The sequence below is a fragment of the Vipera ursinii genome (genome assembly GCF_947247035.1).
Source record: "Vipera ursinii genome assembly, chromosome: 12".
NCBI classification, from domain to species: Eukaryota; Metazoa; Chordata; class Lepidosauria; order Squamata; family Viperidae; genus Vipera; species Vipera ursinii.
The window spans coordinates 19,754,862-19,778,692 of NC_139525.1; the positions used below are offsets into that span (position 1 = coordinate 19,754,862).

The 23,831-nt window shown below is 45.3% G+C and overlaps 1 protein-coding gene across 7 annotated transcripts in view; it reads right to left on the minus strand.

Moving 5' to 3' along the window:
• The window catches only part of OPHN1 (oligophrenin 1), a 147,092-nt gene that overhangs the window by 82,577 nt on the left and 40,684 nt on the right, over positions 1-23,831 (minus strand). For 3 of the 7 annotated variants that reach the window (XM_083372310.1, XM_083372311.1, XM_083372309.1), the window contains exons 2-4: positions 5,314-5,409; positions 3,523-3,584; positions 1,453-1,524 (exon numbers count right to left, since the gene is read on the minus strand). In XM_083372310.1, coding sequence (XP_083228436.1) covers positions 1,453-1,524; positions 3,523-3,584; positions 5,314-5,409 — 230 coding nt within the window. Of the gene's footprint in view, positions 1-1,452; positions 1,525-3,522; positions 3,585-5,313; positions 5,410-14,901; positions 15,026-19,304; positions 19,493-23,831 lie in introns of those variants that run through there. The other 4 variants (XM_083372315.1, XM_083372313.1, XM_083372314.1 and 1 more) reach the window with 4 other exon arrangements.

Genomic DNA, 23,831 nt, shown 5'->3' on the forward strand with positions numbered 1-23,831 from the left:
TGCAGCATTCCTGAATCACCCACACCAGCTGACCACAGGAAACTGCTGAGCTAACCACCCCCTCCCCAAGCAGTGGACCACAAGAGGAGCAGATGCCTTCGAGGCCAAGGACTGTCTGACTAAAAAGGGGCCTTATAAAGAAAATCTCTCCCCTCAAAAATGCCCCCAAAGGGACGGAGCCAGTGCCACAAAGGAAGGAGACATCGGTTCAGAAAAGGGGGCACGCAGCATGTGCTGGAGTCAGCCAGAGGAATCGTTAGCCAGGAAGGTTATTTTACTTACCTCTATCACAATTTTTTCACACACTGGGGAGATTCAATCAAAATTATTTTTAGTGAAATGTATGTTTGGGTTTGATTTAACCCAAACAGATATTCTTCAGGGAGAGGGATGCAGAAATCATTTTAAATGGAACACCCCCTCAAAACCATTCTTTGGCCAGACTGTTCCCACATTTATTTTCTTCCAAAATGGAGCAGTGTTCTGTGTAGCAATGAAGGAGGCAGAAACTTTGAGAAACCACTAGGAGCTCCACCACATCCAGGTCAATTAATTATTATGGAGCTTTGGAAAGTATTTTGCTGCATCAAGAATGGAACTATCAATAATTTTTAAAATGTCATTTGTAAAATGTTCACAAGATCTTATTTATGGCCATGTTTAATTCTGGTTAAAAAAAGGAATCTTCTGGACCGCATCGCTCAAATTCTTGGAACTAAGTTTTCCTTCATTCCCTCCTTTCCAGTCCTCTCCCCCATCCGCCTATTTACAGACTGCTGCTGCTGCCCCTTTCCACCCCCATCTCTCCCGTTGTTCTAGACACTGCAGGAGCCACGCCATGCCACTCTGCAGTGGCCCCCAAATTAAAAAGGAGTAAACAAGAGAGAGGAGGCGGCCTTCGTACTTCTTTCTCACCCCGAAATCCAGCAAAGCTGAGCTGCTTGTCTGGGTTCTAGGAAGGGGATCCGCTTCTGCAAGCGTCCGTGGGTCAAGTTGGCCCAAACGGAGAGGCTGGAAGTGGAAAAGATCCCTCACCTCCAAGGAGCTCCTTAAAATGAGAAACTCACTCTCAACAGTGACACTCAAAAGTGGCACTTAACAAATAACCAAATGTGAAGGTTAGTTTTGTGACTTCCCAGAAGGCAAATTCAAAGATGTTAGTATTTATTCAGCTACTTTTACAAGATTCACAGTCTTCTCATAGGACCTGCATATGGCTCACAATATGGAAAGAGCAAAGTTATAACATCATCATAATTTTTAAAATTATAAAAATACATAACTATTAATAAATGTAGCTACCCAAGACACTACTCTGCAATTTATTTCTTTTTAGGAACTGGCTAGACATATTTTGAATGAGTATTGAGAATCACACAAAAGAATCACATCAGCCCCATCTTAATGCAGTTACGTTACAAATAAAATGGGGGCAAAAGACCCCAAACTTACTTTCGTGAATCCAATTTGCTCCTTACGGAATTTTTCCAGAGGCTTGATCAACAAATTGCTGGCATTTTGCACCTGTGAGGAAAATGTAGCAAAATAATAAATACGCAACACTAAACCTATTAAATCTGCATAATTTGGTCTTCAATTGTGCTCCAGAACTAATTTTGTAGTAACTCATTTGAGAATCTGCAGAACTAAGGAAGAAGGGCCTTAAGGCCCTGACACGAGTTCACATGAGCACAGTTTGGCCAGGTTCTCACATCAAACTAAGTCTTCTTCTGGATTAGTGTGTAATGTGAGGCCAGTCACATTGGCCTTTTCGAGAAACCATAATTGAAAGCTAATCATGGAAAGGCGTAACAGAAATCATGATATGGTGCAATAGGGTTTGTGTAATGTAATGTATGCTTTCAGGAAACCTCCCTGCCCCAACAATTTGGAGATATCAGTTGCCAAGAGCTCTGCAACGTCTCAAACCCCTCCTTAGAACCTGCAAGATTCCGGACTGGTCAGGTTCCCTGGAAGGGGGTTTTCAAAGTGTTGTGCCCTGAATTGAAGCGAAAGAAGAGTGGAAAACCTGAAACAAAAGGGACAGGCAGCCTTGTTTAGCGTGCACCAGAAATGCAACTGTTTGATTTAAAAACTCCACAAGAAATACCAACAGTAAATAAGATGTTTTAATTAAGGAATCCAATAATTAGGAGTGAAATACACAGAATCCCAGAAAACTCATAGAAAGAAGGTAGATCTGTACTGACTCCTTTCTGGCAGGGAATTCTGCAAGGGCACTATTTTAGAAGTTGCATTATTCTAGCTATTGCTAATCTTAATTTGGCTGGGTGTAGACAGCAAACATGGATCATGAAAATAGAATAGAATAGAATAGAATAGAATAGAATAGAATAGAATAGAATAGAATAGAATAGAATAGAATAGAAGCTGTATAATCCGTAGTTATACAGATTGTTCCTGCCTAAATGTAAAACTTTGCTTTTCTCCACATTAAAACTCATTTTGTTGGATAGAGCCCATTGTTCAAGTTTGTCAAGATGTTTTTGGATGCTGAGCTTGTCTTCTGGGGTGGTGAATACTCTTGCCAGTTTAGTGTCATCTGCAAATTTGAGTTCCCCTTCTATTCCCTCACCTAGGTCATTTATGAAGATACTGAAGAGTGCTGGTCCTAAGACGGAGTCTTGTGGTACCCCACTGCTTACTTCTCTTCATGTGGATGTAGTGCCATTGAGGACTACTCATTGAGTAAGACTTGCCAGCCAGCTACAGATCCATCTGGTGGTGATGTTGTCTACAGTATCCCACCTTTTTCTAGATTACTAAGCAGCAGGTTGCAGTCTACTTTGTTGAATGTCTTACTGAAGTCTAAGTACCGGTATATTATGTCCAACGCATTTCGCTGGTCTACTAATTTAGTCACTTTATCAAAGAATGAAATAAGGTTGGTTTGTCATAATTTGTTTTTAACAAATCCGTGATGGCTACTAGTTATAAGTTTGTTATAACTTTCTAGTTTTTCGCAGATCTGTTTTTTGATTATCTTTTCTAGGATCTTCCCAGGTATTGATGTTAAACTGATTGGTCTGTAGTTTCCTGGGTCTGTTTTTTTCCTTTCTTGAAGATGGGAACCACATCAGCCCTTTTCCAATCCTCAGGTACTTCCCCAGTGCTCCAGGATTTATGAAAAATGTGGTGCAACGGTTCTGAGATAACATCTGCCAGCTCCTTCAGAACTCTGGGATGTAATCTGTCGGGCCCCGGTGATTTATATTTGTCAAGGTTGGATAGTTGTTTTCTTACCATTTTCTTGCTTATTTTAATTTTTGTTTCTAGTTTTAACTATTAAGTTAACTATTAAGTTAGTTAAGTTAGTTGGTCAAATAAACCAAAACTGCATAGGTTCAGGGTAGATTAAATCATAAGCCAAGATTGACAGCTTCCAACGTGCTGGGCCCAAGCCAACCATGCTTTGGGTCATGCAATGATGGGGCTCCATCCCGCCCTACTGAATCCTCAGCCCACCTCAGACTAAGGAGGAAGGGGAATCGTCCTTATTACCATCATGGACCGCTCAAGTTCCACCTCTTGGAGCAACTCAGCAAATTCCTTAAAGGACTCAGCTGAAAAGGAGAGAAAATAATGAGAAAACATTAACTGATGGATTAATGAATTGAGAGATTAACAGAGTGCCCATTTGGTATAATGGTTAAGCACCAGACTAAAAAGCAGGAGACTGTGAGTTCAAGTCCTGCCTTAGCTATGAAAGCCAGCTGGGTGCCTTTGGGCCAGTCACTCTCTCAGCCCACCCCACCTTCACAGGGTTGTTGCTGTGGAAAAAATAAGAAGAGGAGGGAGGTTATGGGATATATCTGTTGCCTTGATTTATTTGTAAAATTAATAAAGGTGGGATACAAACAAAGACTGACTCTAAGAGATGGGAATATAAAGTACTTCCTATTTCCCCCATCTTACCTTTAACATCCTCATAGTGGATTAATATCCTGAATGTGTAGCTTTCTTAGTAGGTCATCGTATCAATGTGTCAGGAGAGATTATTAGGCTGTGACCAGAAGAATCTCTCCAAGAAATCTTCTGAGCAAATGAGAGGGGTGCCCCAAGTCTCCCATGTCCAAAACAACTGCCCAATGGAACTAAATGAAGCATTTCCACATGCTAATTTTATAACTGCCTCAAATCAAATCGCATACAACTTTTGCCTTGGCTTTTTGCTTTAATTGAAAAGTGCACAAGAAGGTTGATCTTTCCTGCCCCAGCATAACGCTCATGAGTTCTTCCCTTTTCTCATAACCATTGTACCTATAGAATAATATGGAATCGTCTGTTTGATATTTATGCTGAAAATTTATCCAAATTTTCTCCTCCTTTGGTTTTTCTGTCTTATCCTCGGGTGTCCAACGCTCATCTAACACAGCTGGAGGGCAGCCTGGGCCCTGCTGCTTTCTGACACTCATCTCCACTTTGCGGCTGCCCTAGCTACTCACACCGTCGTCACCTTGTCTACCTATTCTTCCCCAAAATATAAATTCTATAGAGTTTTACAAACATTTTCTATATACTGTAATAAAAGAACTGATCTAACGTTTGCCTCCATCTATCAACGCATCCATCTCAAATATCAAGAAGTACAATCACTGATCCAGGTCATACAACTGGGCTGCTTATCGGCTAAGAAATGCAAATAGCGAACACACTCTTTAGAAAAGCATTTTTAAAAGAGGTACCCCAGATTATTTTCTTGCCATGGAAATAAGTAGAATCCCAACATCTGATCAGGACAGAAAATCATATGCCTGCTTTTTCTAAAAAAGAGGAATGGGAGCATGAACACACTTTTTTCAAGAGAAGAAAGTTGCAACGGGTTAAGGGCCTCTCAAGTCATGCTGGAAAGAAAGCGAACATGGAAGGGTCCCATTCTTGGAAATACACATTCCAGATATTGTTGGGTTCCTCGTGCTGCTGTGCGATATACATGGATCCCTTGGCCAGGGGAAAACAAGACATTGTATCTTGTATAATGGGCCAGACATAATTTGAATTTTTAAACTTCACAACTTCCACTTTTTAATGAGACTTCAGCTGACCTAATACACAGCTCCTGCTCTGGATCTGGGGTGGTTTTTTTACTGTTTCAAGTACTGACCTGCCCATCACAAGAGGGCTAACATGGCAGTTATGGAGAGGCAGTTAAGTATGCTGGATAGGTTTTATGCAAGATATTCTAAACTGAATTACAACCAAGAATTTTATTACTCGAGCAGGACATGAAATGGACTTCTAGCACCCAGCCCTGACAAGGCGAGAGAGGCAGCTGGCCAAAAAAGCACTTACCAATGTTGATTTCATCATCTGTCAGAGTGTCCCCTATGAAGTCAAACTGAAAGGACTGGAGTGTCAGGGAGAATTTCTGGACAGCCAAGGAATAATCTGAGAAAGTTTAAACAGGAGAGTTTCAAACATGAGTATATAAGAAGAGCAACTCAGTTGGCAGAGACCTCAGAACTGAAACAGAACACTGATTTTGAACTTTGGCCCCTGAGTTTTGAATGCAATGGTCAGCACCCTCCGTTCCCCCAAACACCCCGTTTACAAAGAGCAACTGCCCCCTCAGCTGGCTTGCCTGCATCATCTTGGCTCCTCCCCCTTTGCTCCCAGTCCCGCCCAAGACCCCGGCAGGGCTGTGCATCTTCCAAAGAAAGCCCTGGAGGTAGCTCCTGACTGCTGTCTGCCAAAAATGCCTTTGGGGCCTCAGGCATTCTTGAAAATAAATCTTATGTTGAAGGCTGGCACTCTATTTTACAGCATGGCAGCTTCTCAATATTTTTTTAATGAAAAAAATCTGTAAGTAATCCAGAATCAGAGGGAGGCACCACAGTAAATATTCACTAACACGCTGCTCTCCATGGCTATTAAACTGCCTTCACCAGTTTTAAAATAAATATGCAGAGGAGAGACTTTGTGTGCATTAAAAATGATTTCCATGCTGGGATCAACATAGGCCTGTCAAGGAAGGAAGGAAAACATAGGCAGGACTGTTCTGGTTTTTTTTTCTTCGTCTGTTGACTGCATGGATTTGCAAAACTGTTCTCCAGCAAAGCCAGCTGCTGAGCCCTCGGAGAGCCAGTCTTTTTCCATCTTGGATATCTTAACTGGAGATATTGCACCTTATGTGGTTTTTATTGTATATAAATTATACTCCTATTCAAAACCACATTTTTTCAGTATGGTTTTATCACTAATCTTTAACCTTCCCTCTTCAAGTTCATGTTCGGTGATCAGATTTTCAAGCCATTTTCTTATTATTTATTAGTATTTATTTTATTTATATCAGACCTTTATTATTTTATATAAGAAACTCAAAGTGGTACACATAAGAATATCGAGTCACAGGGCTGGAAGGGACCTTTATCATCTTTGCTGCTCTTCTCTGAACACTTTCCAGGGTCTCAACACCTTTTTTGTATCTTAGTGAACAGAACTGGACTCGGTATTCCAAGTGTGGCCTCAGTATAAAATGGTATCATCACTTCTTGTGATCTTGATGCTATCCCTTCCTACAAGACTGATCATGATCTTGATGCTACCTCTTCCTATATTATTCTTCCCTCTCAGTGCAGCTGAATCTGCAGGCAGCATATATGAATTAATTTACTTTTGAGTCACAATCTCTAAAATGCCTTAAAAATTCATCTGATTTCTTTTTCTATGCATACTGGAATTTGGAAGCTTAGAAAATACTTGCATAACCAAAGCAACCAAGTCTTAAACACCAAGAGAGACTAACTGCTTTGACCAGCTCCACATAATTACATATGAAATCAGCACTCAACATATGAAAACAGGATTTCAGTCTATTTTGCATAGTGCAACTATCCAGAAGTCTTAAACCTTGAATCAGAGACACCAAGCAAAAAGCATCCAACTATGAGACCACTACATTCAGATCGGACGTCTGTCACAATGCCAGCTGGGTGCTTGTATGAAGGAGAGCATGAGGGACAAGTATCAGCCAAGGGTGGACAGCACAGTGAGACCACTACACTTCATTCCCCACTATGATCACCTGAACACGGACAGTGAGACAGGGAATGCCTCTCCTAAAAGGCAGAACCAGGAAAAGGTTTCCTCCAAACACACTGGGGAGACGACGTAGCTCCCACCAGTCTGATGAAACTTTATTTTCCTGAATTTGCTCGATCAGTCCCTGAACTGTGTTACATTGAGCTAATCCCGTTACTCACTAGTAAGCGCTCCTACACTTGATCTGCTGTTCAAGCTCTGTTCCAAGTATTGATCTGCCCATCACAAGAGAGATTAAAGTGCCACGTTGTGGAAATCTTGCAAAATTTCATACGACATTGTGTTTATTGACTGATTTTGATAGCTGCCCATCTGAGTCAGCTTACAGTTCAAACGGTTGCACGTTAAGCCCTGCTGGTACAACAACATTTGCCGTGGCTGCACTATGAATGGCATGAAGAGGCAGCCAGAGTTGCCTGGTGGTGGCATATGAACTGACTTCAAGGGCAGGCAGCAAAACCCTCAGGAAAAAAACTCTAATTTTCACTGCCATGCTGGACGCAGAGGGCAGAATCCAAAGAAGAGTAGTTTGTGCTCTTCAACCTCTTTTGAAGGCAACCAAACTACGACGAATCAGAGGGCCACAGGGATGAGCTGCAGATAAACCAGGCCCTATACCGGTAATGCCATGGAACCAATGAGGAATCAGATATTCTCTAGTCCAATAAACCTCTGACTATTTGTGGTCAGATGAGTGAAGGATCCACGAGAAAGGAGAAATAAAAGGATCCTGAGCAAGATCCTTCATAGCCAGGAGCAGTATTAAGGGCAAGGATCAAGAATATATTAGGGAAAAGGAGGAATTAAGGGAGGAATTAAAGTGCAGTGTGAATGACACTGTGTATCATTTACGCTTTCCACCCTCCCCACCCCTTCTTTATTTTAACCATACATTTACATTTTGAGGTAGGTGGAGCTGTGATTCAGGGACTGGCAACGCAAAGGCACAATTTCCAAGAAAACAAGGGCTTGAGGCCTGGATGTTCATTCATCTCCACCCCCACCTTCATGTCAGTTCTTTCGCCACATCAAGTCTCTTCCTATGGCCAATTGCCATATTCTCTGGCGTAAAAAGATGGCTTTTCTGAGCTTAAATAGAATCTAATTTGCAGTGTCTTCAGCAGAAAGCATCTAGGAACTGGGCAAGGGTGTGTCCAGGAGGAGCTGCAGAGGCCCAGATGGGCTGCTCTGAAAAGGAACAACAACGTCTAAAGTTAGCCAGGTCATAGAGCTGACATGCGGAAGCCAACAGCCACATTAGTGCTCTTAATCAGATGACAGCCACCCAACTCATCCTCAGACTGTCGCCAACAAGCTTCTGCCTCCTCCATTCACTTGCTCTGCTTGACATGAGAGACAGCAGCAGCTCTCCAGGCAGCCCAACTAGAAGGTGGGGTTTTTTCCCATCTTATTTTCTGAACCTTCAGACAACCGATGGTTTTTCCAAGGTTCGGGAGAAGACTGGGCCATCCTCTGAGTTTAATAAGTCTGACCATGGCACAAGGAGAGGCTGGGCAATGCCAAGGACAACGCAGGGAGAACTGGGTTGGGCCAGCTTTTTACTCTTGTTTACTTCCTCAGACTCTCTATGCTGCTGGAACCCTTGTAGACCCTTCTTTTCATAAGAGGGCTTGATATGGATCAAATCACTGAGGAGGAGGTACTTTGCTTTTCACTCTCATGCTTCACTAGAATGCATGAAGCATGTTTGCAGCTTCTGCACCCAAAAATTTCTGCAGAGTTGTAGGAGTCAAAAGCATGATAGCACCATTTTTTGGCAAGATGGGGCCAAAAACATGCCAGCGGATAACCTTTTGGCTTCTTGCCCTTCTTGAAGTAAAATTAGAAATAGCAGCTCATAATCCTTCCATGCTTCTGGTGGGAGGGTTCCCACCCTCTCCGACAACCTGAGCCTAGAAAAATGGCGCTTCCTAGGAAGGGAGTCAGGATGGAGAGAGGAGCCATGGCTTTCAGGCAGTTCTCCCGGATTAATTCCAGCTTTGAGATCAGACTGGTGAGAAAGGATCAGTCTAACCCAATGGTGATTCCTTGTTGGCAGATTTTCTAACTGCCCACTGCTAACAGATGGTCTCTCTCACCCCATCAGAACCAGCAGGGTCGGCGAGCTTCAGGCCCCTTAACAGCTGGCATCTTGTGGGCCTCAGGAAAAAGAAAGACTTCTCTCTCGTGGAGCCAGAACCAGACAGACAATCTGCCCAGAGATGTGGATGTCCCCAACCCTCCTGGCTTTGAGCAAGACCCAGATGTTCTGTCAGGCATTTGGACCTGGAGCTAATGCACCCATTTTTCTTGTTATGGATTGAAAATGGGGTTATTTTTTAGACCCAAGTTGTTATGTTATTCTTTCAGGTCCGCCCACCTGGCTCTGTATATGCCTGGTATGAACACCTTAAAAGGGAGAATAAGATCTTCTCTTCCAAGGAAGGTCAAGGCCAGCCTGCCGTTTCAGCTTCAACTACAAGCTCTGTGGTAGTGGAAAATGACAGTACAGCATGAAAGTCATATCAATCCCTACATCTTTTGCTCAACATAAACCCTACATCTGAAGATAAGCTCCTTTTAGCTATTCAGCCCCAAAGATATGGACGCATCTTTGCTCAATGGCAGCTTCCCCAGCCTAGACCTCTCCAGATGCATTAGGAATACAGCTGCCAGAGATCTCAGCCAGCCCTTCTGGGGTCAGGGAGTGCTCCCCAGCATCTCTGCCCAACCCTCAGGGAAGATTTGATCTCTTAGGCATTCAAGTCCTTCCTGATGTGTATCCATTCATTCTGCCTTATGATGAACACTTTTTATTTATTTTTTCTTCCCTATCTCCACAGTACATCTAGTTTTTACTTATAATATTAATTTCTGCAATGCGCTCCAAAATCTCCAGTCACATTATTAATCAATGCAAACTTGCAAAATGCTTTGCTATGACCAATAAACACAGTAGCCAACATCACATCTTGTGGTTCCACATGCTAATCAAGCTTCGTGTAAAGAACAGTTTGAACTAAGCCATCATTTGAGGATACGAGCAGCAACCCTCCTGAATTGTTGGTTTCTACACCCTCTTCCACCCCTATGTGCCTAGAGGAGTTGGTTCTTTTACTTAGATTTTAGATCACGTACAGAGTGCATGTCACTTACAAGCATTACTTATTCTGAAGTAGAAGGCAACTGAAACAAGACATAATTAAAGCATAGTCTGTGGGGCTGTCCTGAGTCAATTAAAGAGAATTGAGATTAACTGACTTCAGGAAGCAAAGATCTATGCTCCTATTAAGCTACCATTAATCTAAAAGAAAACCTTATTTCCAGTTTCCTAAATTATGAGCTGGATAAGGAAGGAGACTGTCTAAACTCAGCAAGGGGAGGTTTATTCTTATCCTAATAGATACCATGCGATTAGGACAACATTCTCAAGGGAGAAAGACTCCTTCATTTGTGCTAACTATTCAAAATGCAAACATTTTCTTGTCACCAGGGATGCAATTGGGATAACAAACTGAGTTGGATACTAGAAATCAAACTTACGCATAAGAAACTAAGCAAATTATACAGAGGCACTTATAGGGCACGTGCCAGATTGAGGCAGAGAGGTAAAAGAGGTTTTCTTCGCTTACAAAGTTAGAGCTCCATCCAATGAAATTAATTCAGGAGAGACAGAAGGAAAAGATGTTCTTTCAACCTACTCCGTGGAGAAAATCCTCATCTGCTGCTAGCATTTGTGATCAAGGTAATCAAATTGAAAAATAAAAGGAGACTAGATGGGTTTCCTCTTAATGCTGGTCCCTCTTGACACCCCCCCTGCAGCAAAGAAAACCAAATAATGGTTGCTGGAAGGAGCAGCAGAGGGCTCTCCTCCCAAGTCAGGACATGCTGAAGGGGATGGGCAGACCAAGCAGGGCTCTGCTTCTATCTGGCCCAGAATCCCCCAAAGAAATGAACCTCCCTGATGTTGTAACCATTACACCCTACTCCAGGGGTCTCAAACTCAATTGCATTGAGGGCCGCATCAGCATTGTGCTTGCTTGGGGGTGGGTGGGTGGGTGGGGGTGCAGCCTGAGTGGGCATGGCTGGGGTGGGTGTGGCCTACTGGGTGGGTGTGGCCAGCTCGACATCACTCGCATCAGGGGTGCCTGTGAGGGCCTGGGCAGGACTAGGGCAGATCCGAGGATCTCCGGCAGGGGTGGGGGTGGGACCTGGGTGAGCGCCAGGGCATGGTCCACTGGAAGAGCCTCACCATCCCTCTCAGGCCATGCCAGGGGTGGGGCTGGATGATGGCATGGGCTGCCCGGAGCCCTGGGCAGCAGAGGTCAAACGGCCAGCCCAGCCCTCGAGCTCCCGCAGCACCAAACCCAGCCCCACTTCCTCAAGGGTGCACCCAGCTACACTTACCTCCTTCTCAAGGCTGCTGCTGCTGTGCTCACTCTCTTTAGCCAGGTTGCTCATGGTGGGTGCAGGAGGACAAAGTGAGTGGGTCAGAGGGCTGGGCTGGGGAATTATACAGGCCCTGCCCCTTTCTCCAATGAACGCCCCTCCAAAGACACCAGGCTTCAACACAAGACAAACCCACAGTCCTGAGCACACCTGAAACAGTTGCAGATTAATCAACTATGGTATTTCCTTAGCTAGCACACTTCATAAACCAAGCTTGCCTATGCAATATACAAAGCAGCTGCTCTTGAGATTATCTGTCACCCAACAAGAATAAATGGACTTCAGCTGGAAAATCTTACCTTACCTTGGATCCTATTAAGATTGTGGAAACCCACCAAAGAAGCAGCTGTAAGAGTTTGTGATTCTTGAGTAATGAAGGATTTGAGTTCTTCACCTTGAGGATAGCAAGGGATATAAAATGAGCAAGGCCTGTTGCCTTTCCCCTGTAATCCCCTGTAAGCGGAGCTCCGGGAGATGAAGCGTCGGAGACGGGGCCTACAGAGCGTCTGGAGGTCCACCCGATCTGAATCCGACCGATTGCGACTAAGAACCCATATTAGGTCTTATCTCGCTGCGATGAGGGTAGCGAGATCTAACTATTTCGCTGCCCTCATCGCGTCCGCAGATAATCGCCCGGCCGCCCTGTTTAGGGTGACCCGCTCCCTCCTCAACCAGGAGGTCAGTGAGGATCCCTTGCAGGGGCGTGCCGAGGAATTTAGTCAACATCTGTCGGACAAAATCGCTCGGATTCGGACCGGTTTGGACTCCGACTGGGCAGTATCGGACGATCAGGACACGAGTGATCTTGTCGATGTCATCTGGGAGGAGTTCGATCCTGTGACTCCGGAGGAAGTGGACAGGATCATGGGGAGGCTGAGCTCCACCACATGTTTATTGGACCCGTGCCCTTCCTGGCTGGTTTATGCAGCCCGGGAGGGGACACGAAGCTGGTTCCAGGCGGTTATAGCTGCTTCTTTGAGTGAGGGCAGTTTTCCCGCCGCCTTGAAGGAGGCGGTGGTGAGACCTCTCCTCAAGAAGCCTACCTTGGATCCGGCTGTTTTGAATAACTTTCGTCCGGTCTCCAACCTTCGCTTCCTTGCGAAGGTTGTTGAGAGTGTGGTGGCACATCAGCTCCCTCTGGTCCTGGATGAAGCGGATTATCTAGACCCGTACCAATCGGGCTTCAGGCCTGGGTACAGCACGGAGACGGCATTGGTCGCGCTGGTGAATGATCTCTGGAGGGCTCGGGACAGAGGATACTCCTCTGTTCTAGTCCTATTAGATCTCTCAGCGGCTTTCGATACCATCGACCATGGTATCTTGCTGCGGTGTCTCAGGGGACTGGGAGTGGGAGGCACGGTTCTTCAGTGGTTCTCCTCCTATCTCCTGGGACGTTCGCAGTCGGTGTTGACGGGGGGGCAGAGGTCGACTGCGAGGCCTCTCGCTTGTGGAGTCCCTCAGGGGTCGGTCCTCTCGCCCCTTCTGTTCAACATCTACATGAAACCGCTGGGTGAGATCATTCGTGGTTTTGGAGTTGGGTATCATCAGTATGCTGATGATACCCAACTTTTCATTTCGACCCCAAACCACCCCAGTGATGCCCTCGACGTGATGTCCCGGTGCCTGGAGGCGGTCTGGGTCTGGATGGGGAGGAACAGGCTTCGTCTCAACCCCGACAAGATGGAGTGGCTGTGCGTACCGGCATCCCGGGATATTCAGGATATCCCACCCCTCATTATGGGGGGTGAGTCATTACCTCCTGTAGATAGGGCTCACAACTTGGGAGTCCTCCTAGATTCACAGCTCTCTTTAGAAGACCATATTGTAGCTGTAACTAGGGGGGCGTTCGCCCAGGTTCGCCTGGTGCGCCAGTTGCGGCCCTATCTAGACCGGGATGCCTTGCGCACGGTCACTCATGCGCTCGTGACCTCTCGTCTTGATTACTGCAACGCTCTCTACATGGGGCTACCCTTGAAGACCACTCAGAGGCTCCAGCTGGTACAGAATGCAGCCGCGAGAGTTGTGTCGGGGGTCTCCCGATACTCCCGTGTTACACCTTTGCTCTGCGAGCTGCATTGGTTGCCAGTTGTCTTCCGGGTGAGGTTCAAGGTGTTGGTAATGACCTACAAAGCCCTCCATGGCATGGGTCCAGAATACCTTGGGGAGCACCTGCAGCCGGCGTCAACTTCCCTCCGCCCAGTACGCTCCCACAGAGAGGGCCTCCTCAGGGTGCCGCCGGTCAAAGAATGCCGACTGGTGGCCCCCAGGGGGAGAGCGTTCTCTGTGGGTGCACCAGACTTATGGAACCATCTTCCGGTAGAGCTCCGGATGGCGCCCGACCTCCGCTCCTTCCGGCGCGACCTAAAACCCATCTCTTTAAGGAAGCGGGCCTGGCCTGATGGGATGGGGTGGGTTTGTTATTATGACTTTAATTTTAAATTTGTACTATGGGCATTGTTTAATCATGTTTTAATAATTTTAACTTTTGTATCTGTCTTTTACGTATTGCCCTGTTAACCGCCCTGAGTCTCTTGAGAGAAGGGCGGTATATAAATTAAATAAATAAATAAATAAATAAATAAATAAATAATCAAAGAATCCCATAAGCCTCAGGTACTATTCCTAGGAGTTGTAGTTTCATGGCTACAGGATATTGGAACAGTACAGTGACCATGTAGGCCATAATGTAATTGGGGATATAGTGGGCTATCCAGGTTTATTCATTATTTTACAACTATAAAATCCTGGATTAACATGACTAAATGTAAGAGTCAAAGGAGAACACGATCTTTTTGTTAGACCAAGAATGGGGCTTTATGCCAAGGAAACACCTTGCATCTCCAATGCATCTATTAAAGAGCCACGGTGGTGCAGGGGTTAGAATGCAGTACTGCAGGTTAACTCATGTTCACTGCCTGGAATTCGATTCCTTCGATCCTGACTCGGCCTTCTTCCAGTCAGTAAAACGAGGACCCAAATTGTTGGGGGCAAAAATGCTGAATCTGTAAACCGCTTAGAGAGGGCTGTAAAGCACTGTAGAGAGGTATATAGGTCTCGGTGCTATTGCTACCTCCATCAATGTCAACTGCAAAGTAAGTCTGATGCCCAGAAGCCAAAAGGGAAGAAATTTTTGTAATTAGCACTGCTATTGGTGGTGGGATTATTGGGTACTTCAACTATCCACTGGTTTGGAGAAGATTTATTTGGGTCATGTTACTCAAAATGTCTGTAAGACAATATCATGGTCTTAAATTCTCAACCATCCATGTTTACAATGTTCAGTATTGACAATGCTGTTAGTCATGGAATCCCTCAAGGGTGCAAAATGTTTTTTTAAATGCCTCTTTAATTCCCCGAGAATGGAAGCCTTCTTGGGAAGAGATGCTTTACCCCAGATTAACAGGAATGTCCAGCAGAAGAAGAGGAACTTGAAGAACAACACTTCCAACGTCGTCTACTTAAACTCCTCATCCTCCTAACTGAAAAATATTCTTCCAAAGAAAGGCACATTTATCTGAAACAGTTTTGAAAACTGAAAGTTTTGAAAACTATCAATGCAGAGGCAAAAACAGACATTCATTACCATTAAAGTACTTTATTATAAAGTGTATTTATTATAAACTACCATATTATAAAAAGATGTGGAGACTCTGTGAAGAGAAGAGCAACAAAGATGATTAGGAGGCTGGAGGATAAAACCTATGAAGAACGGCTGCAGGAATTGGGTATGTCCAGAATAATCAAAAGAAGGACCAGGGTGACATGATAGCAGTCTTCCAATATTTGAAGGGCTGCCCCAGAGAAGAGGGGTCAAACTATTCTCCAAAGCACCCAAAGGCAGGACAAGAAATAACAGATGGAAACTAAGCAAAGAGAAAACCAATCTAGAACTAAGGAGAAATTTCCTAACAATAAGGACAATTAACTAGTGGAATGGCTTTCTTTCAGAGGTTGTGGGTGCTCCATCACTGGAGGCTGGAATAGTATAGGGCTTCTTGCTTGAGCAGGGGTTGGACTAGAAGACCTCCAAGGTCCCTTCCAACTCTGTTATTCTGTTCTGTTATACTTTTAGAAGATGATTTTAACATTCACAATATATGGAAGCAACATTGGATAGAAAACTATCCCCTACAATGTCAAAGTTTGCCTTACATCTTAGAAAAATCACCTGGATTTGACCAGCCCCATGTGATATGGGCAATACTGAACTGAATTTGCACTCACCATGTAGATGTGCAGATACCCCCTATAAGCGGGCCAAATATCATCATTGCATTGTGACAAAAAAAATCAGGCTACCCAATATATAGTGACAGAGTGCCAAAATAGAGCCTATAAATGGAGACTTTGTTGATTTCTTGGCTGTGACAAATGAAGCAAAAAGTTATGTCTGTAAACTAGACATGTTTATAATAGTTTACAGTATATATTAGTTTATAGTGTATCTTTCATATTTTTATCTTTTGTGTTTTTATAGAAATGTCATGTGAACGTGCCATATGGTAAATAAAAATATTGTGATGATTCCTCCAGATGTCAGTTCAGAGGATGGGTCAGTCCCAGGCACGTCAGGAGGGGAGTTGGTCAATGGCTCCAAGCAGCTGGCTGAGAGGGATTTGGTTGAAGCACAGCTGCAGCAAGACAGCCCTAGAGCAGGGGTGTCAAACTCACAATGTCACGTGACGTGTCGTGACTTTTTTCCCATTGCCAGCAGTGGAGTGGGTGCGGTTTCAGCATGACGCATCCAGCCCATGGGCTGGCAGTTTGACACCCCTGGCTCTAGAGGCTTCAGGTGGGGGAGGAGCACACAGCTGCAGCCAGTTAGTGATGAGGAAGAACTGCCTTCTGCACCTGATCCGAGAACACGTTGGGCAGAGAAAAGGCAAGAGCAGTGAAAGTCAGCCTGCTTACTCATGAGGAGGCAGCCTCATCCCTCTTGATGGGCTGCCCTAAAAACTGGCTATTTAGCACAGCAGACTGCTGGGGACAGTGTATACATTTCCTAGTTGTGTATTATTGCGATTCCAGCCTTGCCTTGCCTTTGGATCACACCTTGTGAACTCTGGACTTTACTGGCCTCATGCACTCTCTTGTATTATGGTTTTAATTTTGCCTAGTGGATTTATCCTGTTTGAGAAACTTTCAAGGGCCTTGTGGACTCACAGACCATTGCTCTGTGAGCAATTGGATTTTATTGGGGCAGTTCTGGATTTTTAGTGAAGGGAATAGCTGGGGAATGTTAATAAACCCACTAAGGGGAATGTTAATAAACCCACTAACCCACGGGTGTCAAACTCGCCACATCACGTGACATGTCGTGACGTATTGCGACTCTTTGCATTGCCGGCAATGGGGTAGGTGCGGCTTTGGTATGATGAAACTGGCCCGTGGGCCGGCAGTTTGACACCCCTGCACCAACCCATCGTTATGTTTTGCATGTGAGTTAGTGGGACAGCCAGATATACTTTCATCACTGTGAATATTACAAAATTCCCTACTTAGCTGAGATGGTCTTTATATTGCTTTTGAAGTATCTTCAGGGCTAATGACCACGCCGAGACAGCTGGCTCACTGTTGACAACCTTTATTGAGTGAGGAACTGGACAGCTGACAGTGTGGTGGTACCGCTCTTTTATACCCCAGCTGGTAGGCCCGTGTCCAATCCGCGTAGCGCCTTTTTCCCGCTGCGGAGTTCGGTCCAATCAGCGGAGGCTGGTTTGACAGCTTGGAGCTGTCAACGGGTTGCCGCGCCTGCGCAGCGGTGGCAGCCGCTTGACAGCTAAGAGCTGTCAAGCTGCCGCGCGTGCGTATTAGCTCACGGCAGCTTTTGACAGCTGTCAAAAGCTGCCATGTGTTTTCCTGTCAATGCTTTTACCTCATAACTATTACCGTAGTTTCCGGTGTATAAGACTACTTTTTAAACCATGAAAATCTTCTCAAAAGTCAGGGGTCGTCTTATACCGGGTGCTGAAAATTTAGGGACAGGGCTGGCTGGAAAACCTGGAGCGGATCTCCCATTTAGTCTGCGCAGGGAAAGCGGGACCAATTGGAGAAGAAGCTGCAGTCTGTGATTTTTTACAGGCTGGGGTCTGGGCGTCTTTCCTTCTAAAGTTGAAGAGCAGCTGTAGTATATCCCAACTTGAAAGGCAGGTGGGGAAGGCAGCAGCCAGAGCAGCGGCTTAGCTCTAAGGACACATTTGACTCAGGAATTGGGCGGGCTGGCTGGAAAACCTGGAGCGGATCTCCCATTTGGTCTTTTTTTTTTTTAAATCCCATTTATATCCTGCCCTTCTCCGAAGACTCAGGGTGGCTTACAATTTAAAGCACAAATCAATGTGCTTAGCAATAGCCTTCATTCTGTGTATATGCCTGTTTATTAGGGCTTTCACACACCCCAAGCAGCATTATTACAAAGTCAGCTTATTGCCCCCAACAATCTGGGTCCTCATTTTACCTACCTTGGAAGGATGGAAAGCTGAGTCAACCTTGAGCCTGGTGGGATGCGAACCTGCACTAATTGCAGGCAGCTGGTGTTACTTAAGGCTCTGCGCAGAGAAAGCTTTAGAGTGAATTAGGAAAAGTGAAAAAGTGAATTAGGAAAATAGGGAACGGTTGCTGGAATTGGGTATGTGTAGTTTAACGAAGAGAAGGGTGAGGGGTGACATGATAGCAGTGATCCAATATCTCAGGGGCTGCCACAAAGCAGAGGGAGCCAAGCTATTCTCCAAAGCACCTGAAAGCAGGACAAGAAGCAATGGATGGAAACTAGTCAAGGAGAGAAGCAACCTAGAACTAAGGAGAAACTTCCTGACAGTTAGAACAATTAACCAGTGGAACAAGCTGCCTCCAGAAGTGGTGAATGCTCCAACACTGGAAGTTTTTAAGAAGAGACTGGACAGCCATTTGTCTGAAATGATATAGGGTTTCCTGCCTTAGGGGGTTGGACTAGATGACCTCCAAGGTCCCCTCTAACTACTACTTCTTCTTCTTCTTCTTCTTATTATTATTATTATTATTATTATTATTATTATTATTATTATTATATTATAGTTTAATCCACTTGCACTGTTTTATGTTTACATGTTTGATGACAAACAGCCTTATGTTTATAAGTGACAGTTTTCCTAAGCACCTGCATGTCATAAGCATTTGAATTAAAATTACCATATTAAAATCAAATCTGATGTTTTTTAATTTTTATTTGGTGTGCGTTGGAAGAGGGGTAGTCTTATATGGCGAGTATAGCCCAAACCCTATAATTTAACAGTTAATGTAGGGGGTCGTCTTATACGCCCAGTCGTCTTATACGCCGGAAAATACGGTACCCTTTAACATTGTATAGCTTTTAATACATAACAGTATAACATTCAATACATAACAGCTTTGGTCAAATGTACAACTTTCCCCCAATCTGTCCTTGTGGGATCAAATTGTCAGACCTGCCCCGGCTTAGACAATTAGGAAATAAAGACCCTCCATTTGTTTGAAGTGATAGGTTCTTTTAATAAAATTAAGTGTTTGCAGCGAAAGTAAACCTAGCTCTGAGTATTCACTCACAAAGGTTACACCTTTCCCCCTTTCCCTGGCCCTCCCCCCGTTGACCTGTTCATCAGTGTCCAACAGTATTCCTTTTCGATGTTTTGGGAACTGCTTTGAAGTTTGTCGCAGTTTCACCATCTGATCCCTGGCCAGGTGTCCTTGGGGGCTGCCTTATTCCAGCTTGATACTTCTGGTTCTTTCAGCTTCTCTCCCCCACCCCTCTGTTTGTCTTCCCATGCCCAAACTTTACTTACCCAAATTCTTTCTCCCTTCCCACTTGCATTTTATGGCAGGATGCCAGTGAAGTGAAGAAGCTGAAGAAGGCAGGGCTGACACAAATTAACTAATAATAGTTCTGAAAAGTTCAGAATAAAATGGTCTGGAAAATAATCCTTCTTCTAAAACAGTAGAAAAAAGAATGGAAAAATAAACGCCCATCCTTGAAAGACCTGCTGCTGACAATCGGACCTCTTTGTCCGTGTGTGTGTGTGTGTGTGTGTGTGTGTGTGTGTGTGAGAGAGAGAGAGAGAGAGAGAGAGAGAGAGAGAGAGAGAGAGCTTTCCTCGGGTGGATCCCTTGTGCCGAATTCTTTTCCTGCTGGAGAAGAGCCAGCCGAACACTCGTGAGACAGCTCTGCGTAGGTCTGGCCTGCAGGCAAACCCAGTGCTGAAATGGGGCATAACGGCTGAATCCTGTAGATAGAGATTTTTAAAACGCAATTCCTCTCCCTCTCCTTATCCGCCGCAAAAAAGAGGGAAGGAAGAGAGCTTGAGCTGAGCCATGTGAATCAGAGAAGCTCCAGCACCTACTTCTACCCTTCCTGTCTGCAAAAAAGCCTCTTTCAGCATTTTTTACCCACAAAGATCTGTTTTCCAGCTCTGGCAGGAGGAAGTGCTCAGCTGCTACCAGCTTCTTGAGAGCCATTCAAAGAAACTCAGGCTTTTGCTCAGAATCAGCCCCTCCATTTTGCATGAAGCCTGAGCCAACAGACCTCTGTGGCTCTTTTGTGGCCATTCCTCAGAAGTGCTGCCATAGGGGGAAAACTCACCAGGCGGACGAAGCATTCCACCCTTCACCAGAACTTCCAGTGAAATGTAGGACCAAGAAATTAAAACTTCAGCTGTGGTAGGTTAAGACAGGGCTTTTCAACCAGTGGTACGGGTACCACCTGTGGTACATTGGCACCTGGCAGGTGGTACGCAACCATCCTAGGAAAGTTGTAGCGGGGGAGGGGAATGAGCTGAACCAGTGGTAGCACCGCAGAAGCCTGAGTGAGAGACGGCTGGAGCTGCAGGGCCGTCAGGGCTCAGCAGAAGCGCCAGGATCAGCACCAGGCTACAGCTGGAGCTCAGCGCTTGTCCTGCCGCTTCTGCTGAGCCCAGAAGAAGCGCCGATCAGCTGGAATGTTGCAGCATCTCCAGGGTCTTGTGATTTACATTTAGATGCTTGGCAACTGATTCATATTTATGACGGTCACAGTGTCCCAGGGTCACGTGAAGTGACCAAAACCTGCTGCAACTACCCAGCAGAGGGGGGGAAAATAAAAACCAAACACCCCACCCCACCCCACCCCCGCTGCCAATCCTCAACAGAAATGCTCACAGCAATGAAAACCTCGGACAGGAGGAAGAGGGCCGCCGGGTGGGCAGGCAGGTGTCTTGCTCGGCTGTGGCTTGGGGGGCACTTTTTTCAGTGCCATTGTAACTTTGAACAGTCACTAAGCAAACTGTTGTAAGTCAAGGACTACTTGTACTTCATCACTTTTTTCCTTTTGGGGGGGTCATCAAGTTTTTGACCCCTTGCTAGGCGACTGGTGGTCCTCGGATGTTGCCATATGCTAAAAGTGGCAGAATGGGTGAAAAGGTTGAAAAGCCCGGGGTTAAGAACTGAAACTGGAAAGGAAGAAAAACGGCTCTTCTGAATGCCCAAAGAATACAGTGCTGGTGCTAGGCAAGCCCCCAAGGAGATCCCATCAGGGAAAAGATTCTCTCTCAGATCACAACATGCTTCCCCAGGGTTACTTTTCATGCAGCAAAACCCAACATGAAGCTCTGCCAGGCTCCTTCCTTCCGGGGTGCGCCTATCTCCCACATATTTGGGGTTTTAATCTTGAAGCCCTCTGTAGCAAAGCTCAACCCAGAGAGCTGGATAATTCTTCCTCGGAACGAATCACTGCCTTGCCACAAGCTCAGTAGGTAACTTTGTCAGGTGCCTTTTGCAATAAACAACCTTTCAGGAGGAGAATGGGGCCCAATTCTCTATTAAAAGCTTCCTGCCATACAACAAAATCAGGAAGATCCCAGTACTTAAGAGATAAAAGTTAAATTCAAGCAATCCAAATTATGAAGTTATCAGGACTGTAGCCATAACTGTTCCTAGACTGAAGATCTGCAACCACCACCTTTGTTTGCTCTGAACTGGAGCCCTCGTTTATTTTATTTTTTTATTTTAATTCCATTTATATCCCACCCTTCTCCGAAGACTCAGGGCGGCTTACAAGCTTAGCAGTATCTTCCCCGCAGCAAGAAGCCAATGGGGGAAAGAGAAAGTCAACTTTTTGCTAGATTACCAGTCTCTCTCCAATCGGCCTCCGTAAAACCACCACAGTCCCTTGACAGCAACTACAAGAGGCCAGTGAAAAAAATCACTCTTGCCCTTCTAAAGGACAAGCGAACGGGAAATCCTCAGGCAGATAGGGGGACAAATCAGACAGGAACTGTGACAAGACATGTAATGATGGGGTAATAATATACCCATTAACTTCAATCTCACCAGTCCATTGCAACTTGCATGAAGCAGAAATGAGCAGAACTGGGATGCTGCGATTAAGGTGCTGAACTAGGGTGAAGGAAAGCCAAGTTCTCATCCATGCAAAGGACGTTGGACCAATCTCAGCCACTCAGTCCATCCTATTGTGAAACTCTGTTGTGGAAGGGCAGGAAGGGGAGGACAGAAGGCGAGAGGGCCGTTTATTTATTTTATTTATTTATTTATTTATTTATTTATATTTAAATTTATATACCGCCCTATTGGTATATAATTGGGTGTCTACCTCTGTGAAGATCTGACCTGGAAAGTTAACACAACTCAGGTGGCTAGAAAGGCCCAACAGAGGCTTCACTTTCTTAGGGTCTTGCGGAAGAACAGGGTAGAACAACAGCTAATGACCCTCTTTTACCGGTCTACTATAGAGAGCGTCCTCTCGTATGGTATTGTGGTTTGGTATGCTGGTCTGACAGCCGCGGATAGGAAAGTATTACAGAGGGTAGTGAGCACAGCACAAGACATTGTGGGCTGTTCCCTGACACCACTGGATGACATCGCCAGGGCCCGTTGCCTTGGAAGAGTGAGGAAGATTCTCAGGGATGACTCACACCCTGGACGGTATTTCTTTACTCTCCTACCATCAGGTAGGAGATATAGGAATATAGCCAGCCGTACCAACAGGCTGAAAAATAGCTTTTATCCGTGGGCTGTTATGGGACATAATCTTATGCAGAATTGACTTGGGAGGCCGGTGTGTGGTGTAGTTGGTTCACATAGTGTGGTGGGATGGAGGGTTTGTTGTCACTGTGTGTTGGGGGGAGAGAGCACGGGGGGAGGCTCAGCTAATCTCAATGTACACATGTTGTACTTTGACAATAAAGGTATTATTATTATTATTATTATTATTATTATTATTATTATTATTATTATTATTATTATTATTATTATTATTATTCCTGTAGGACTCAGGGCAGTTTACAGGGAAAATTAAAAGTTAAAATACATCATATACAATTAAAAACGATTAAAACTAAGATTAAATTAATCCCTGAACTTAACTAAAACCGCATTAATTAAAAATTAAAACCCCTCAGTCTGGGACAGACAACTCAAAAAACCAGGTTTTCAAGTCCCTACGAAATGAGTGAAGGTCGGGGGCGGTCCTAAGCTCCGTGGGAAGCTGGTTCCAAAGGGCCGGCGCGCCCACAGAGAACGCCCTTCCCCTGGGGATAACCCGCCGGCATTCCTTAACCGGCGGTACCCTAAGAAGGCCCTCCCTGTGGGAGCGCACAGGACAATGGGAAGTTGATGCCGGCAGCAGATGTTCCCTTAGATAATCCGGACCCAAGCCATTTAGAGCTTTATAGGTCATTACCAGCACCTTGAATCTCACCCAGAGGGCAACCGGAAGCCAATGCAGCTCACGGAGAAGAGGTGTTACATGGGAGTATCGGGAAACTCCCATAACAACTCGCGCAGCAGCATTCTGCACCAGCTGAAGCCTCCGACTGGTCCTCAAAGGCAGCCCCATGTAGAGAGCGTTGCAGTAGTCTAGCCGGGAGGTCACAAGCGCATGGGTGACTGTGCGTAGGGCATCTTGGTCCAGATAGGGCTGCAACTGGCGCACCAGACGAAGCTGGGCAAAAGCCCCCCCTGGTCACGGCTCCTATATGATCTTCAAAATTGAGCCGTGAATCCAAGAGGACGCCCAAGTTGCGAGCCCTATCGACGGGGGGGGTAACACCTCACCCCCCCATCATTAGTGGTGGAACAACCTGGTTTATCCGAGATGCCGATATGCACAGCCACTCAGTCTTGGCAGGATTGAGTCGAAGCCTGTTTCTCCCCTTCCAAACTCGGACCGCTTCCAGGCAACGGGACATCACATCAAGTGCATCACTGGGTTGGTTCGGGGTGGAAAGAAAAAGTTGGGTATCATCAGCGTACTGATGATACCCCACCCCGAAACCACGAATGAGCTCGCCCAGCGGTTTCATGTAGATGTTGAACAGGAG